General features: G+C 36.9%; 1 protein-coding gene across 1 annotated transcript; it reads right to left on the bottom strand.

Moving 5' to 3' along the window:
• Window positions 1–395: 395 nt before the first annotated feature.
• On the bottom strand, window positions 396–18,634 carry CCDC34 (coiled-coil domain containing 34). Its single transcript, XM_063397993.1, is given in 7 exon segments — window positions 396–774; window positions 777–863; window positions 2,049–2,190; window positions 2,647–2,805; window positions 12,127–12,234; window positions 14,536–14,668; window positions 18,342–18,634. Coding segments are annotated over 7 exon segments (981 nt in total). The 5' UTR covers window positions 18,527–18,634; the 3' UTR covers window positions 396–607.
• Between the last annotated feature and the right edge of the window lie 720 nt (window positions 18,635–19,354).

The raw sequence follows: 19,354 nt of genomic DNA, 5'->3' as shown, positions 1-19,354 counted from the left end.
TACAGTGACATCTGCCACTTCCTCAACATTCTCAGGTACACCCTACCAAATCCCACAGACTTATGTATGTCATTACTGGTCCCAAACTTCACATCCCTGACCAATTCTGCCTAGTTTGTACATATCATGTCCAGCAAAGAGCCTGTGTTCCCCTAAAGAGCCTTCATCCACTTGTTGCAGTACTCCAGCAATATAAGCTATCCCACTGTATCTCTGTAATCCCAGTGACATGATAACCCTGGAACTCAGGCAGGCCTTGAATTCCTTCTGCATTAAGCCAAGAATTGTTTTAAAATTTGTTACAAATAGCATCTTTAAAATAACCTAGCTAATACTGTCGCCCAAAAGAATAATCACACAAAATAACTCCTTCAACAACAAGAAAGGAAAGGAAGTAACAATCCTGTACATTTTATTGACATTGAGGTACAGTCCCATTACAATTTATTTTTTCCTTTTTTTTTTTTTAACTAAAATTCAATATAGAAAAAACATAAAAAGCCTTATTTTTCAACTAGCAGTAAACATAAACCTGCTCACAAAGATGGAAACAAAAAAAGAAAGGCACAAAGCAATCTGCTTTGGACATGTAACTACATAGAAGTTCTTATTTATGGCTCAATTTGCTCAAGATTGTAAGAACATTTTTTTCTAGACTATAGCTTCTTTCTGCACTGGAATCCAGTCCAAGATTACTCTTGGGCCTAGAAATCACCATTGGTAAAGATGTATGTAGCTGGCAAGATACAGGTCTCTTCTTCATGGTAAGAACACTTCTTCCTTTGTGGGAGGCACATGTACCGGTTTCCAAGGAATGGGATTACAGTATGCTGGAACTGGATACAAATTTCTACCAGCACGCCCTAGAACATTTAGAAAATACACATAACTAAGAAGGAATATTTATTCTACAAGCTTTCCAAGCAGTTATAGTAATTATCTGGACTAAATACAACACAATGTCTTCAGAGAAAGCACAGGCACATCACATAATTTACGTGATCCAAAATAATAAATATTCCACCTTTTTGTTTTTTAAACAGTAACTGGCATATTCTTCACTTCTACTTAAAATAATAAGCAGGTTGAATACTAATTCCTCTGTGTTCTTAGAAACTGTAAATGCCTACAAACTGGCTACTTGTTGGGTTGGGTTTTACCCAGCCTCACAGTGGATACACTTTAAAGTTTGTAATACATTATACTGAATGACATAAGTGAGTTGACAAGTATTTTTCAAAAATCATTTAAATAAATGATTGCAGCTGTCAGTATGTAATGCAGGTCCAACTAAAACATGATGACAAGGTATATCACTCTTTACAAATAAATGTAAGCAGAAAAGTAAAGGTTGTTCACCTGCTTACATGTTTCACATGTTTCTTAAACATTCAGAGACCAGAATTTTGGTCTCAAAACTATTTCTGTTGCAAAGTCAAATAGAAGCAATTATTTTTGTTGCATAGGAAAAAAAAAACATGTTTTCAAACAAAAAAAGGAATAAGATTACAGAAGCCAAGAAGATGCAATGCAGGTGAAAAGCAAAACAGAAAGGAAATTTTAGCTCAGAATACAGGTTGATGCCCCATCTCCTTTTTCAGACAGGACTTCTGTCAGCTTCTAATTGCTCTTGTGTCTCAAATCCCCACCTCTTTTCGAAGGGGGATTAAGGTGTGCTAAGGTGACACACAACTTCTCTAAAATGAAAACTAACTTTACAAGGATGCTGACGTAACTATTTTGCTTCACAGGACCCAGTGATTTGCTCTAGTGATTCCTATGCCTGGTAAGAAAAATCAGATAAAATAATTTGGCATGCCACATCATTATCTCAAATAATGTAATTTTCCTCCCAAATAAAAAAACCAAGAAAAATACACAAAAGGTCTCAATCTGTTTCCCTGACTTATACCATAGTATAAGTAATCATTCCTATGTTCCAAAACACTAGATGATTATCTTAAATATCTTTCATTGTACATTAAAATATTAGAAGGAAGGAACCAAAAACTGAAGTCACTACATATTTGTGTACTCTATGTACAAACCTGTAGATGTTCCATGTGGGAAACCATAACCATTCAAAACAGGTTGTGGTTTATTTCTGGAATTCTGCAGCCACTCCTTAAAAATTTTCTCTGATCTTGTTCTCTTCTCTTGTAGTTCAGCCTCCCGTTCTTTTTCTTTTTCCTAAAAATAAAAAAATAAGGTACTCCTAGACAAAGCCCTGTACAATATACACAAAACAGTAAGTAATTTTTTGCAGATTTACAGACTGCTGAATACATTTCAAATATTTCTTCAAATACAAGCACCTCTTCTTAACAATGGAAAAGATGCACTTTTTTGGTTTAAGTCTGAAAAAAACCCCACCAACCCCCAACCTCCATGTTACTCCAGTGTTTCCCTGAGGAAAAAGTTAAAGGCTATTAACAAAATGTGTTACTGTGCATCTTAATTTGCTGATACTACTACTGTGTCTTTAATGCACTAATACTACAACTCTTGGAAAGATTTTTCTTCATGTACAACACTGCCATTTGATGTCAGCATATTCAATGTAAGATTTGAATATATCAAATCTTAATCTGTAGTAAATTACAGATTAAGTAACTTCATCCAAATAAATGATCAATTCACTAATACCTTCTCTTTTTTCTTCTTTTCTGCCTCTTCAGCTCTCTTTTTCTTTAACCATTCTTTATACTTTATGTCAGCCTTTTCTTGTAACTGCATTTTTTCTAGTTCTCTTGTGGCTTTTTCTGCCATTTCTTTGCTCACCTTTTGTTTCCTTTCTCTTCTTTCCTACATGAAACATATCAAAGAAACTTAAGTTTTTATTCAACAAGCAATTCTTTTGAGGAATACAGTTAAATTTATTACACAATTACAAATAAAATTATCATAAACCTGAAAAAATACAAGATGTTGTAAGCTCTTTGAAGTCAGAACGTATTCATCACTAGATTCCAGGTATGACAGACATATAAACTTGTCAAAAAAGATGATAAAGATTTTACTTTCAGGCATCCTCAGGTTTACTACTCTGTTTTATTTATTCAGAGATTTTTTTTAAACACTTCAGCCACGTCTCAATATTTCTGGGAATAAAATACGTGTTGCAATTCTCAACAATGGTGTGTTAGCTTTACTTGCCAGTGAATCTAGAGCAAACTACAGTTCCAAATGGAAGTCAGGTAAACTGTCTCCTTCTAAGAGTTATTGAGATATGCAGATTGGTCAACATAAGCATAAATTAATAGGGAAAAAAAAGTTCACGTTTTGTGGTATTCTCTTTTTTATAATCTTTAGTTTATTCACATGGGAACTACTTCAATAAATCAATCCACACATTTCTCCTGTTGAAATTATGAAAGGGAAAATGAGAAAACGTATTCCAGGATAGGCAAAATGGTAACCTGAGTGTAGAGTGAAATTGCTGCCTGTATGATTTGCAAGACAGAATACACCAAAAGTGTCATTCACTTCTACATCTTTTCAGTGTGTATGTATCCAACAACAATGTTCTGAGGAGCTTTCTCTAAGCAAAAAGCCACATATCCACTGGCCTTTTACTGATCTGGAGAGGGAGGTATTTTCATTTGAAGAGTAACAATAGTTCTCATTTCTGTTTCTTGTAACCTTTATGAAGTGTCTGGAATCTACTGATTTGATACCATTTTTGCTTAATTCACTTAGCTCTGAAGCAACTGCATACACATGCAGAAGCAAAAATCTACCAGACAAACTGTGCACATGACTTGGAGGAGAGGCACAAGACTTAAGACCAGTTTCCTCTTAATAAAAGAGAGCTGTTGAAAAAATATGTTGTTTTTCTTTTAAGAAATCTACTTATACACTCCCCTGCACAGTCCTATTGAACAAAGGAATTATGTAATTTAGCAGAAACTTATATTGATTGAGAATTATTACAGTTGGCAGCATGGATATCAAATGTCTAGAACTACAGCTGCAACGTATAATAAGTAAATGAAATGTAGGAAAAACACATTCTCAAGAAAACCAGAAATATATTCCCATTTTACCATTATATACCACCATTTTTCCCACTAAAAGAACAAAAAGGCAGAAAACTAGAGGTCTCCCCATGTACGCCTCCCCCACCTTTTTCCCAGGTTTACTGCACTTATGGAAAATCCAGTTATGCATTATGAAGCAGAAGCCATAATACTGCAGCTGGGGACTGCCACAATTCCTTCAGTCTGGTCTAAACAGGGTACCTGCTGGTTCAGTGCTTGTCCCCCTATACTAAAATTACCAACAATCCAATAAAAAGTAGCACACAGAAAATAAAAACTTTGGCTTCTATTGCTCTGCAACACACTCACCTCATTCCTGCCAGGAAAGTAGCCAGTTTGTAGAACTACTCGAATTAGTGTATCCTGTTCTGTTTGCCAACACTAGAAGCATGACTACAATTTTAACGTTAGCAGCTATACCAGGCACTGTGGGATTTCCCCCGACCACACCCCACCCACCTCCTTTTATAAGCTATGCTTTATTAGCTCTCTCTGCCAAAATCTCCAAGGTGGATGTTTCTTCACCTAAAATCAGAAGGATACTTTCAGCAGTACTGTTCTGGTATACCCTTGTAAATTATTCTTATTCGACAACAAAAACTTCTTTGTGTACACAATGCACACAATTTCACAAAACAATTGCAACTAGCTTTTTAGCTGTTTTTCTAGGTATTTTTTTCTTAATTTTTTGTTATTTGATGGGGCTTTTTCCATTTCACTTCCAATACATTCCAGCAAACATCAGCTTAATCTGTTTTGTAGTGTAGGGAAAATGATCAAATACAAATACACTCCAATGCATATTCTGGAATGTAAAACTACACAGAATTATAAAACAATTGACCTTATTAATATGACTTCACAAAGTCAGGCCTGTACACGTGACAAAACTATTTACAGCTAAGACTAATGAAAAAATACATTTCATTTTGGGAACTAAAAAAATTGAAATTCTGAAATATTTTTATACTAATGAAGCATGGAAACAAGATCTTTCTTAACATGAAACAAACTCTTCTATATTTTAAAATATTTAAAAGAAAAAATATTGTATTTTTGGCAAATTATTCAAACATCACCTTCCTGAAGAAAAACAAATAACCAATTGTCTAAGCTTTGCCTCCTTCTTCATCTAAAATTCATCTCAATCCCTTTTATTCAGAGCTGTTTCTCTGTCTCTTCATTACTAAATACTCCCCAAATGTGCCAACAACTCCAGGTTTGAGACAATGGTTCTCTGGGACACATAAAAAGCATTAATGAAGATGAGAGATATATGTGAAATCAGTGATTTAAACTATGGGAGAAGACGGCTTACAAAGATTTTGCACATTTTGTTGTTTGCTGACTTACCTCTGACGTACATGAAATTAAGTTACAAAGCTAAGGATCATCCAAACCTACAGTCTTTAGCTAAGGGTCTTATTGTATAAAAGACATGAAAATAAATATAGGACAAAACTGAAGAAAAAGGGCTACTTCCATACCTAGAGGAATGGTTACATAATGGAAAAACATTATAAGCAGAAAATAGACTAAAAATCTTTCTAAATACTATAAAAGAAAGACAAGGAAGCTTCTTACATTATGTATTTTAAATCACAATACTTAGATGAGTTTAGCTACTATCTAGGCTGACTGCAAGTTAAATTAGGTCCTATGTAAACAATAACATGCCATACACACTACCATGAAAGCCACAACTATTGCTAAGTTTTACTTCCAGTGAGACACCCTTAAGACAGGGAGACTCCCCGCAGAACTGCAGACTTTACACTGTCTAGAATTTTTTCTGCTTTCTCTTACAATCAGAACAGATTTTCCTTCATAAAGTTAGTGTACACCACATTCCCAGCTGCTTTAGTAACCTGTTGCATGTCAAGTTTCTTACACCCTGACATCCCAGCTTTTCTCCCATCCTCATTATAAAAGTCTATCAAAAATGCTATGAATGTGTATATTAATGTACATGTTCTTCACTCCTTCTTTTACTTTCCTTCCATGCATATGTGAGGAAAGAAATTTTTTGTTTATGTTTGATGTTGTTTTAGATTGGAATTTAAAAATTCTCTTTGATCCTGCGTTCAGAACAGTCACAATCCGTTCACTAAACCACTAGTAAATTTACATAAACTAAAATATGGTTGTGGGTATTACATAAATTAAGGTATTGATTGTAAACCATACAATTTATTCATTGCAAGAAAGGCTTGTTCTCCTGCCACCCTACCCAAGCACATAGTTAAGGAGAAAGGATACAAATCTACCCTGAAGGTTCACTGCTCCAAGCTGTGATTCTAACAAGTCTCAGAACCTAATGAAGCCTGGGTTAGGTCAGTACTTGGAAATCCCAGAACCAACAGAAACATCTGTCCCACAAAGCAGTGATGGTGATTCTGTTTGCAGCATGTGTCAGTGAGTCTCTACTAACTTTTCAAGAAAAATCAGATCTACATGTATGTGGGGAATGGTCAAAGAATTCTAAAATTTGAAGAAGCATCCCACTTCCTTCCTGACAAAAGGTAGAAATATTAAATAATTTTCTATGCAGGAAAAAAAAACAACCCTAATTGCTTTTGAAACAGAGGCATTATATCCAAATGGAAGAACAGTACTATTTTTTAACATATATTTCTGTATTTTCACATCAATGACTAAATGAGAGGTTGGAATGTGTAAAGTGCAGAGGTGCTTTCTGTTCTGCATTTTTTATGTAGACTGTCACTGAGTAGAAATATTTCCAGAAATTAATGATGTGATTATACTTTTAAGATACTTCTCAAAGCAATCCTTTCTATCTTACGGTCTGCAGAATGTGACCTATCTGTGGAAAAAAAACCCATTTTTTTTCACAGATAAGTGCTCTACTTCACAGCTGTTTGCTGACACTTTAGCTAGCATATTCTAGCATCAGTTAATGCTGACTGATGGCAAAATATAGGAAAAGCCCACATTGCCAACGTCAGAACACACATCCAAATTTACTTGTTTATCCTCATAATAATTATAGACATCAACCACTTCTAGCAGTCTTGGAAATCTGGGTCGTTCAAACAACTGTAATTACCTTTTCAGTTTTGCCCTATAATACAACTCAGTGACCAAGCCTAGCCCACAGGAATACTTTAATGTCTCTAGAATTTCCATGTGAAAACAACAAGAGGCTAGAAAGGAGGTCAACAAAGGTCTGAGCTGCAGATGTCTCTTGACAAGCTGGTTTATATCAATTTACTGCTGAAGTTCACACAAAATCAGTGCAGACCCCACCCCACTGCAGTCTGGGAAGTGGAGAATTACTGGATCTTTCTCCCAGACTGTGTTCATTTCGTGTGGGGACTCAATGGATGTGACAAGCATAAAGTTTTAGTGTATTTGATTCATAGAAAACTCTTGAGATCTTCAGAACAATGTGGACTCCACGAATGCTGCTGCAATACATGAGTACTCATATTCACCTGTCACACTGAATTCCTCTTCCAAAACTCTGTCTAAAACTCATTCTGACACTCACCATGAGAAATTGGTTCATTCTACTTACAGAAATCTAAATTTAATTAAGATTCAGGTACAACCTAAAATTATAACCATGGCACTGGTCATGCATGACATCACAGAAAAAAATTTGTGTAAAGAATCTTCAGGTCCAGAGAGTAAAAGAAGCACAAAAAAAAAAAAAAAAGTCCTTAAGAAATTAAGCCCAGACTTAGGTATGTAAACAGAAAATTTTAATTCTTAAATGCAGTTCTTCTCATGATTGGAAAGCATTTCTACTAGAAGTTTCCTTCACAAACACACTTCTTGAAAGGGTTCAATCTTAAAGTAGACATCTTAGCATCTCTTTCAAGTCTAAACTGTCAGCAAAAACCATAATACATCAGGCTCTACACATAAGCAGCCAGTGCTTTGACTCAACAACAGTTCAGCTGTAAGACCATTAACCTAAAACAGGGAAGATCTGGATTTCATTACATTTCTGCCAGAGGAGATTTCAACTAACATGTCCCCAAGCTGCAGGCTGGGATGGCAGGATTCTCCACCCCTTCTGTGGAACTGGTATCATTCCTCAGAAAATAATGAACAATTCATTGGATGAAAGAAAGAGCATGAGCAAGCATAGTTTTTGAACTTGAAAGTCGTGCTCAAGCTGTTTAGCAATCTGTGCTCTGTATTAACCATGCTAAGATAAAACACACATTAAGCAAAAAGCCTTTGGTGTAAGAGTTGGCATCTAGGTGTCTCTTCTGGGAGGAATCAGCACACCAAAAACAGAAGTCTGCTTCAAGAACATTGTAACTCATTACAGTGTATTGGTTCTAGGCTTTCATATACTTCTTACTGCTTTTTGCTTCTCATAAAGACTATCAGCCAACAGCACAGTAAATGGTAAGAATAAAATTTTCAGTGAAAAAGCATTCAAACAGAATTTTCCATCCTGTACCTAGTTTCCAATAAAAATTGTATTTTTCAGTAAGTAAAGGGGACTTGTTAAAAAGAACAACAAAAACAGCTGAACATTCAAATTCTATTTTTAATGCCATATTATTGCATTGCTGCTTGGTCATATTTACTTTTAAGGAAAAAAGAAGAGAAAAAGCCCGCTGCCTTATTCTCTATTCAACAATGCAGAAAGTATTAGAAATGCTACAGTCAATTTTAGATTGGTATTAGAATAATTGGTTCTTCCAATGGAAAATTGTAACATCACTACTTGTGCTCTTACAGCTTTGCTAGGCATCACTTTATTACAGCATAAATTATAACAGGCAAAGACTAAATACAAGGATGCTACCAAAATGAGTTTCAGAATTACTCTAAGCATGCTTTTGATTTCACAATCAGTTATTTTGGGATGCAAGCATTTCTCTGGGGATTTCTGTTACTGTTGCAAACATATGCTTAACACATGTAGTGGGTTTTGGTTTGGATGGAGTTAATGTTCTCCACAGCAGCTGCTGTTGTGCTGTGTTTGGATTTGTGAACAAAACAGTGTTTGTTGATAGCACAACAAGTTATCACTAAGCAGTGCCTACAAAACTTCAAGATCTTTTCTGCTTCTCACCCCATCCCACCAGTGCACAGTCTGGGGTGCACAAGGAGCTACGAGGGGGCACAGCCAGAACAACTGACACCAACCAACCCAAGATTGGTAGCCAAGTGAGGGGCTATGTAGGGTTTCAGCTGCCTCCTGGGGCTAAGCCACAACAATATATAATATAAATATTTATATGTACACACACAATATATATATATAAATTGAATATTCTAGATATTTCTAAGTTCATGTTCCATTGACATTGTAAAAATAAAGCAGCTTTGCAATCAGTAAAGGTGGATTAAATATGATTTGAAGATACCATATTAGATTGTAGAAGGTAGAGTGCACTGCATCAGAGTTGATTTTTTAAAAAATACAATCAAAACACTGTTGTCATCAGGCCTGACCTTTAACCTTAGTATTTTATTCAGCAATAATTCATAAGAGGTTCTGACTGTGATGGCAATGTTAAAGAATTGAAGTCATAGCAGTTTACAGGCTCCTCACAGTTTATGCATTCACAGTGCATTTCTCAAAAGCTTTTCATACTTTGATTTAAAAGACAATACTTTGATTAAATCAGTAATTCCACAATTACAGGTACCTTACTAAAATGTTCAATCCCACAGGCAATGATAAGAATGAGACTTCATATTACAGGATCAGAAATTCACATAAAACAGAAACTGAACACCAAATGTACTTGCTCAGCATTTCTAACCATAACCACTTCATTTTTATCAATAAATCTAAAAGTAACTCAGAAATAATAGTTTTAGTTACATAAAAAATCATGTTATGTTAATTTTTCTTCTGGAATCAAAAGCATGCTTAGAGTTATTTTAGAGTTAAAATATTTCAACTGATACTTGCTTAAAAGCCAATAGGGAATTTATTGTTTACCCACAAATAGCTCGACTTTAGGAGGGAAAGTAAGAATCTTTTTGTCCAGGAGAGATCTAGTACCTTACTGAAAATTTTAAAGACATTATTAGGTCGAAGATAGTGCCTAAAAATTGATTTTATTAAGCTTTTAATTCCTAGTGAGCTGAAATATTTTGCCATGAACAAATATTTGTATAAACATGTTTTATGATTTAGAATGTTCTTTGTCAGCTCATATTTCAAAACATTACTTCTAGTTCATTTACAACCTTTAAGAACCACAAGACATTTTCATAGAAGAATACTAAACAGCTAGGATTCCTTTACTTTCAAAAATAGTTTCTGTAAAGTGATTAGAAAAATAAGAAAACTGTAATAGCATATAATTTTTAACCTATATTAAATAACAAAAAAAATAGTGAACAAAAACAGTGTTCAAGCTTTGCTTCCTAACCTCACCCTAAAGGACTACATTTAACAGTTAGAGCATCACAACTAAAACTGCCATGCAAGAATACCTGCTTGACACACAGAAAATAAGAATTCTTTTATGCATATATAAACATTTTACTTCTGATATAAATGTCTCTCATATTCACAGTACAAAGACTCTTCCAGCAGTGTCTCCAGGTGCTGGATGCTCAAGATGAAGGAAGAAGTTTCATGTATGCTCAAGTGTGCCTTACTTTCTTCATCACTACAGTATTGAGCAATAGAAAAGGATATAGACTTGTGGACATTACAGAGATAAGATCCCTGAAAGTATTGCCTCTTGCCAAATAAAGCATTTTCTGCACTCTACACACAGAGCTTAGAATCAATAACTGAGTTTGAAAAAGGTGAGTGCTTAAAGCAAATTTCAGTAGAAAGTACTCCAAGTTTTGCTTCAAGAAGCATCTTTTGATACTTCTATAAGGAAATGAAGTGTTTTCCAAACAGGTGGTAAGGGTAATGAGGAGGAGACAGAAGGAAAACTGCTTTTGAACTGGAACTATTTTAAAAGGCAGACCAACTCTTTCAAGGCAATGAATAGTTACAGACACCCAGAATTTAATTTAAATTTCGTTTTGGAACAGGAAAATAGAATTGTATGTACTGAATAATAAATCTACTTTTTCCTGTGAACTTTAATTAGTAATATAAATCATAAGAAATTAATAGAGCAAGAAAGGTTCTGCAGAGGGTTTTTGCCAATTATCCAACCAGCAATAAGACTCAGATTAATTAGGTTAGGTCCAAATATACGTTGTTCTAGTGGTTCAAGGCTGAATCTGAAGGAGTTCTAAAACCATGAAAACAAATGTATGAGGTGCGCCCATCCAACCCAGCTAGTGCTGCTGTGATATTTTTAGTAAAATTTCATCTGATTTTATTCAGAAACAGAAATACAGAACAGTAAACAATTGGCATTGTTACAGACCATAAGATGATGAGCACATATGCCCATGAACTACCAGGGGCTGAACATGCCCTGATCTCCCAAGTGTTCCCATTTCTGCCATGCAGTGCCTATGCTCATTTGGTGTGACACAGCTGTTACAGAGCCCCATTGAGATCATGATTCTGTCTGTTTCTGACCCTGGACTCAGGCACACCCTCAAGGGAACTTAAACTTTTGATCCCACCCAGAAACTAATTACTGACTGAAGAATTCCCAGTTACTAACTATGGTCTACTGAGAATTCCCTCAGTCTGGCCCTATACCTCTTTTATCCCTCCTAAACCATATCCTATGGTAAATACTCTTTGCCTGTCCATGGTGATACTTAACTAAATTGTCCTTATGGCTTTACTTGGTGTACAAAACATTGCACGCAGTCAAGATGTACACTTAACCGATAATGTTTGGGCACTGAACCTGGGAAGTTTGGCCACATTAAAGACCAAAACACTAGCTATAATCACCAGAAGGCTACTGCACAAGATGTACACCAATTGTCAGTTACCTGAATACTCAAAAAACAAATCCCTTTGTACCTTAGAGAAAAAAAAATCAGCCTCAAAAATGTTTAGCTGCTTTGGCATGTTTTTTTTTTATTTTCAGTTAAAGCAGCCATTTACTCAGCAAACTGAAAACATGGATGTCCAAACAGACTGAGTAAATTTAATGTAGGCTTACTCATACATGGTACGTACTAGAATATTTCCAGCCAAAGCATTATTTACCTCTTCTCTTTTTCTTTCGACCCATTCCTTGTGTTTCTCTTCAGCTATCCTTTTTCTTCTTTCACTTTCTTGATTTTGCTTCATTTTCTCAAGCTGTTTATTCATTTCCTAATTACAGAAAAAGTATACATTTCAAATCAATGATGACAATTTACAGCAATATCGGCAACAGTGCTGCAGTTAAAACAATGTAAGCGTTAGATTTTGGTATTTTTCCTTCATTAAGATTTTGGAGAAGAAGAATGGCAGTCAACACAGAAATACTATGAAATATAACCAATAAAAAGGTATAATTTTTAGGATATTAATTGGAAATACATATTTTAATTAGGCTTTGGAAGCAATTAAATGTATCAAATCACTCCTCAGTTTACTGAAATGCTTTTTTAGTCAGCAGACTCTTAATTTGCAGCAGTGCTTTCCTACAGTATTTAAAATTTACACTGTGTACTGCTCTGTACTGTGGAAGGTATCAAAAGCTAAGTGAAACATTATTTTCCTGTGATTTTTAGTACCACAACTACTCGAACTCTAGGGCTTAACCTAAAGCTTACTAAAGCCAAAATTATTGCAGATTCTAGCAAATTTTGAAACAGAGTTTTATTTTGAAGATGAGAGAAGGAATTTCAAAGTATACTTATATGACATATGGTATATATGCAACCATTTGTATCTCTCCAGTGAAGTTAATAAAGAAAAAACATAACTAAGGAGACAATTTGAGATGTCTAACTTCTCCAACAGTAGCATGTACACAAAGTGCTAGTTTTCAATTAAAATTCATACCTTCAAACACAGACAGATGAAATTATTTCCATGAAACCGACTTTATGGTCTCCTACACTGCAGACAGAACCCCCTTTTCTTACAACATTGAATTTCTGTTTAGTAGTACATCAATAGAAGCTTATAGAAAGCTGAAACACCCAAAATACAGACATGGTTTGAAAATACACTTGTTGGTGTATTTTGGGAAAGTTACAGCAAATAACATCTCATTTGAGTTCCAAGACACCTGTACTGCAGGGATGCCAGTTTCTGCAAAAGCTGATGGCACTGTAAAGCACACCTCAGAATATCCAAACTAATTCCACTCCAAATGTTTATCCACACTTTTGACATTCAGGGCAGACTTGGTACTAATGTCAGCAAAAGATCTCCAACTTTACAGTTGTTTCTCAGGATTTCAGTTTAAAATACTTTAAATATGCAAAAGTAGCAATAATTTTTAATATAAATATCGCATATTTTGTTCTCTTCTGGCATCTTACAAAAATGTTGATTATATTTTTCCTCCAAATATAAGCTTTTCACACTGTCTTGCTGCAGTTTAACATTTAATGTTTTCAGAATCTTACAAACTAAAAATATTTATCTATATGACTATTTTCTACATGGTTTTAATTAATGCTTGATCTATGACTGTTCTTAATACTTAACTGAGAAACATCTGCTAGCTTATATTGACATTACCAATCCAGAATATATATGGGAAGTCATGAAACATTTGGTGGATGTGGATTAACGGATCAAAGCATATTCCTCAAGTTTAACAAACTACTCTGGTGTGCTGCTGACCTGTAAAATTCTGTTCCTGAACTTCCAGTGGTAGATGTTTTATGAGGTAGCCCACATAAAACAGTTGTATGCTATATTCCCTTTACAGATAATCACAGAAAGGCTAGGAAAACATTCAAGGTCAAATAGTTAATCAGTAACTAAAGTGAGAAATTATCTGATTTTGAAATGATTGTTCTAGTCACTACCCAATACTTCCCATTTGATTTTCAGCAGCAGTATAATTTAACCAACTGCAACTACAGAGTAATCAAGAAAAGATAAGAATGCTCTCACTTAATTGTGTCCCAGCCCTGGTTTTCAAGAACTGTTCATCTGCAAGGGGACAAAAGACAGAATGAGGGAAAAAAATGTTGTAACAGGGATCCCTATCCTGAGAAAGGACACCAAACTGTAAAATTACGTGCCAAGTGGGTAACAACACTGTGCCTCAAAACTAGCCAAGTAGCTTGGCATACTTACAATCAGCACACACCCCATTTTGTTCTACAACCTACAGGCAGGCGTATATACCCATGATGAAAATCAAGGAAGTAATTATACGAATGTTTTAATCTTCTACCATCGAACCATTACCTCACAGTTGGATAAACAAAATATTATACAGCACCAGTTCAATGAAGCATAACATTTAGCAAAAGAAAATGCACATAACATGAATCACACCACCACTGAAAAACACAAACACTATGGAGGCCTAAGACACTAAAAAAAAAAAAAAAAAAAAAAAAAGGAAAAAACAACTACTCATGTTTCTACAATCAAGGAAAATAAAATCCTGTGTTTGCTACCTTCTATTAGACTTAGATCAAAATAACTGGCTGTAATCACCTCTGCAGCTCTAGCTTGTAAGCGGGCACGCAGCTCCTTTTCTTTGCCAATGAACCATTCTTCCCATGGTGAAAGGTTACCTTTCAAAGGCGACATTTTTCTCGCCCCTGCTGTTTCTGGGTGTTCAGCCTTCCTGAATTAAAAACAAGAAGCATAAGAGAGTATTATCTATAAGGTACTTGACTGAAAAGTTAAACAGTGTTACTGTCTTTCTTGTATGGCATAATGTGACACCAACATAATTCTTCTATTTGCATAGTAATCTCCCTAATGGATAAATGGCATTTTAATGAACTTTTGACCATCCCACTCACATTCTACATTTTACTTACTAAGTTCTTGCTTGTTAGTGATTCTAAACTGTGGAACAGATTTAAACTTTACCTTTTAGGAACTAACAAAACTAATACCTGTAACATTAAAGTATCACTTTCCTTCTCACATCTGGAAGCCAAGGAAAAACAGATTTAACATGAACATCCTATCCTTGGTCACAAGAAGCCCATGTATCAAGTGGTCTTCAGCAAAAGCAAAGCAAAAGCAAGAATGTTATTTTCTTTGTTCAAATCTTATAAAAGTGGATTCTTGGTATCAAGCAACCTCAGCATTAAGAATCCATTCTTTACAAATCCATCCATTCAATGCAATAAGTTTTCCATCTTAAAACACTTCCACAGGAAATGTGCTTAAGAAATACAGCTAGCATACAATACTTGATGGTATTATACAAGGTTCTATTGGACATTTAATAGGATATCTTATGTAAGTCACTCATAACTTCCTGACTCATGAATAACGCAGCAATCCTAGCCCCAGGTCAGAAATATCTTTTATAATATACATGTACTATTTCTTAAGTAACATAGTATATTAGGGTCCAAGTCAGCAAAATTTGAAAACATGCCAAGAGATTTCTTTAAAAGATTTCTTCTATCTGCCACAGGATTTTTTCTTGAGAATAAAGCTGTGAAACTGGACTTCAGTTTACTATTTCATATGGATGTACAGGCTCTGGAAATACCTATATACACATATACTTCACTACAGTGAAGAATTCTGTTTGCTAAATCTAAGCTACAGAAGAAGCATCCAACAAGCACATTATGCCAATGCTCCAGAAATCTATTTTTTAAATGTAAGGTATCTAGATTTTATCAATACAAAAGTACAACATATTAATGGGACACAGCAGTACTCAACTGCACAACATTTTCTGTCCCAGTCATCTTTAGAATACATTTCTGTTGTAGAAAGCGTTTGGGGACAACATCAGTGCTGTGGAGTTTTGTCCTACTCTCCCTATTGTTTTACCTGTAAGTGTTTGCACTAACAGGACTGTTAACTGGTCAAGTCAGGGTAACTGATTTACACTGAAATTACCTAAAACACATTTATTTCCCCAGAAAAACCCAGTTTGACAGCGTGAAACGCAGAACAACAGAACTGACAGGGAAGACCATGACACACAGACAGTGCAAGGGCAGAAGCAGCACAGACCAAACACTCAAAAGCCCAGCACAGTCCAACACATTCTGCTGCACCCTAGGGCTTTTATGCTACAGCATTAATAAAGACCAAAAATTTAACAGAGATAGCTTTTAAACACATACATATAAAAGATATCACTTAAGAATGCCTAATAACACATTTTGTAAGAAAGTAAGTCTCTGAAAATTTATTAAAGGATAAAAGTATTATACAGTCACATTCAGGAAAAAACCCCAAACTTTGTACAGACTTGACATTTTGGGCAGGGGTACTTCCTCAATACATTCTTTTGCTTTGTGTGATTTGCATTATGACACCTAGTGGAATACGACTGACAAATTAAACCAACCTTAGAAAAAGTAATAGGAGAATGAATAAATAAGGAAAAATAATTTTATTATGTATTTTCTTCTATTAGTACTCACAAAATTCAAGCCGTCAACTTCACAAAAAAGTTATTCACAGTACTAGATTAAAAACTTACTGTAGACAAGTAAGAAATAACAGAAAATGAAGCTTAAACAGAGGAAAACACAAGCTCAGTATTAAGACCTGTTAGGAGAAACACTTCTCCAATACTGTGTCTGAAGTTCTCCAATAGCACCAGAACCCACCCAGTCTTTCTTGGTGTGCATTGCAGCCACCAGTCACACTCCCCCTGGCACACCAACCATGCATTTTAAACCACACAGACTCTGAATTTCACAGGACCATTTTCTGAAATTCTAGCAGTTACAAACTTCTTCAAAATAATTAAAATAATAGATTTCTTTATTTTAGAGGTAATAACTAAAGATTATTTATTCTTAAGTGCACATTTATTTTGAAATCGGTATCTTAAATCAAACTAGACACATTTGGTATTAGACCTGAAGTCTGATTAACAGAAAACAGTGATTATTATTTGCCGTATGTGACTAAGGTCACACCATTAAACATATCACTGGATTCACAACAAAAGTATGAAAATGCCTAACACTATTAACAAGGCCTTGTTTTTACCCTTTCTCTTTTGCAAATATTGCATTTCCCACACTGAGTTAATTTTTGTGTAGTTTTAAGAGGATGACAACAACAACAACAACAAGATTCAGAGTGCATGCGTACACGGGGGCTATGTAAGAAGTGGTTTTTATTATTACACTTCTGAGATCTTGGCAGCTATACAAGAAGCTGCCATACGGACACTAGGTAGGCACTTAGTACAACATAGCAGCAGTGTTACTCAGAAGCAGTGTCTGCATCTGTGAAGCATCTATTTTGCCTATGGTTTAACAAGACAGCCAACTCCGGCCCTTCAAGATGTTGTCTTCAGCTGCATCATACTGCTGCCAGAGAACACTGCAGCAACAGGCCCAAGAGTTGAGAGCTGTTTCAAATAGCCTCTGAAGCTGCAAAGACATGTTGTAGCTTGAACAAACTGCAACAGAACTTCAAGGTGCATGAACAAAATTGCTGATTGGGAAGCAGTACATGGAGAGATAACAGAAAAACTGAAAGACAAGGGACCATAAACTGGCTGATCTCTTCACTCTGAAGCTTCTGACAACACTTGAACACTCTTTCCCTGGACTTTCAGAGAAATGCTTTTAAGTAAAGTTCAGTGTGGTCCATATTTTTTTACTGCTCTCCATGCAAATTTGAGAACCACGTGGAAACCTGCATCCCCATGAAGCTCTGCTGTCCTTCCTTTACTCCACCAGCACTTTTAGCTCAGTTCAGCCTTGCTGGTTACATTCATCACCAGTTAACGCACAAGCCTGTGAAGTTTCCATCATGAAGTTGTATTCCAGAATAGCACAAGCTCTCCCTGCTCTTCCTCCTTCTGTTTTAAAGGGAAGAGTAAGAATTACTTATTCTCCTGTCAAGCCGGAGAGATCCCAAGTAAAACGAATGCATATTCTGTTCACATATAATTAAAATGGAATAAGATTAAGCCACCGGAGCAGGGGCTGTGCAATGCATACATACACAACTGACTTTGGACCCAGCTATACACACTATGCAAAACAGCCCTTTAGTCCGCAAGCACTTTTAAATTAAGGCAGGGAAGATTGTAGCTTTTTATCAGGCTCAGGTCAACTGCTTATAGACAATTTATGAGGCCATAAAAATACTCTTCTGAGTATTACCACTGAGAACACCTTCCAAGACACTAAAAAGGAACAAAGTGCTTATCTATGCAAACAAGCCTACATTTATGTAAAATAATCTGTCCCCAAGGTCTCCAGCGGAGGGAAGCCAGTGCAGGGGCCCAGCTGGCCAACCAAGAGCGGCCCGGAGCCCTGCTCCAGCCCGATCCCTGCCGCAGGGATTACCTATCGCCCGGCGGGCTGCGGGAGGCCGCCACCCGTTCCTCCTCCTCACAGCCCGGTGAGCTGGAGCGGGACGCGAGAGACAGCGCCGAGCCTCTGGGGGTGCTAAGGGGGTCCTCGCCCTCAGTGGGCGGCGAACTGAGACGCCTGGCTCCGCCGGTCCCGGGGCGCCGGGCGCCTCCGCTCATGGCGGCGGCCCGCGGCGGGCCCGCGGCGGTTACCGGCACGGGCGGCTCCCGGCAGCCATGACCGCCATGGCAGCCATGGCCGCCCGCCCCCGCGTCCCTGCGCGCCGGGCCCGCCCCGCCGCGCTCCCGCCCCGCCGCGCTCCCGCCCCGCCGCGCTCCCGCCCCGCCGCGCTCCCGCCCCGCCCGCCGCCTCCGGAGCGCCAGGGCCGAGCCGGAGCCTGGGGAGACACCGCGGAAAGACGGGGTCAGAACGGGCTGTGGACTCGTGAGCTGAGTCGTCCCAGCACACGGGATCTGACGGAGGCATCCCGGCCCAGGACTGCATGCCTGGCGCACGGCGTTTCCAGGGCGATCACTGACATGTGTATGCTAATCTATAGGGACTCTTCGCAGTTGTTCTTTTTTCCTTAACGTTTTTGCACACGTACCCGTCCAATACACAGCAACCACTAACCACATCTGCAGGTGACAATCCCAACACATCAGAAAAAGGCATCAACATTTTCAAACAGCCAAATCAAAATTTGTCATCCATACTTCCATTAAATTGCAAAACCCCGTTTCAGTCCTCAATTACTATCTTGTTTCTGATTCAAAGCTCTAAAGACTTGGTTTTCATACACCTCTGCTAGGAAAACGGTGTCCTTTGCCTTCTCTATCAGTTAATTCTTCAGTGAGTCTACAATATCTGTCATAAATAGGTCAGATTACATATCTATATATATTCCTGTCTTGTTTGCTACTACATTCTTTGTCAGCCTTCTATTTGGGTTCCAAATCCCAGGAACACACAGTCCCCCTTCATTCCTTATGCTGGGCCACCCTAAT

Source organism: Prinia subflava, chromosome 5 (genome assembly GCF_021018805.1).
Source record: "Prinia subflava isolate CZ2003 ecotype Zambia chromosome 5, Cam_Psub_1.2, whole genome shotgun sequence".
Classification (NCBI taxonomy): domain Eukaryota; kingdom Metazoa; phylum Chordata; class Aves; order Passeriformes; family Cisticolidae; genus Prinia; species Prinia subflava.
Note: the sequence above shows the minus strand (reverse complement) of the source record. Positions and strands in the feature narration are given on the sequence as shown.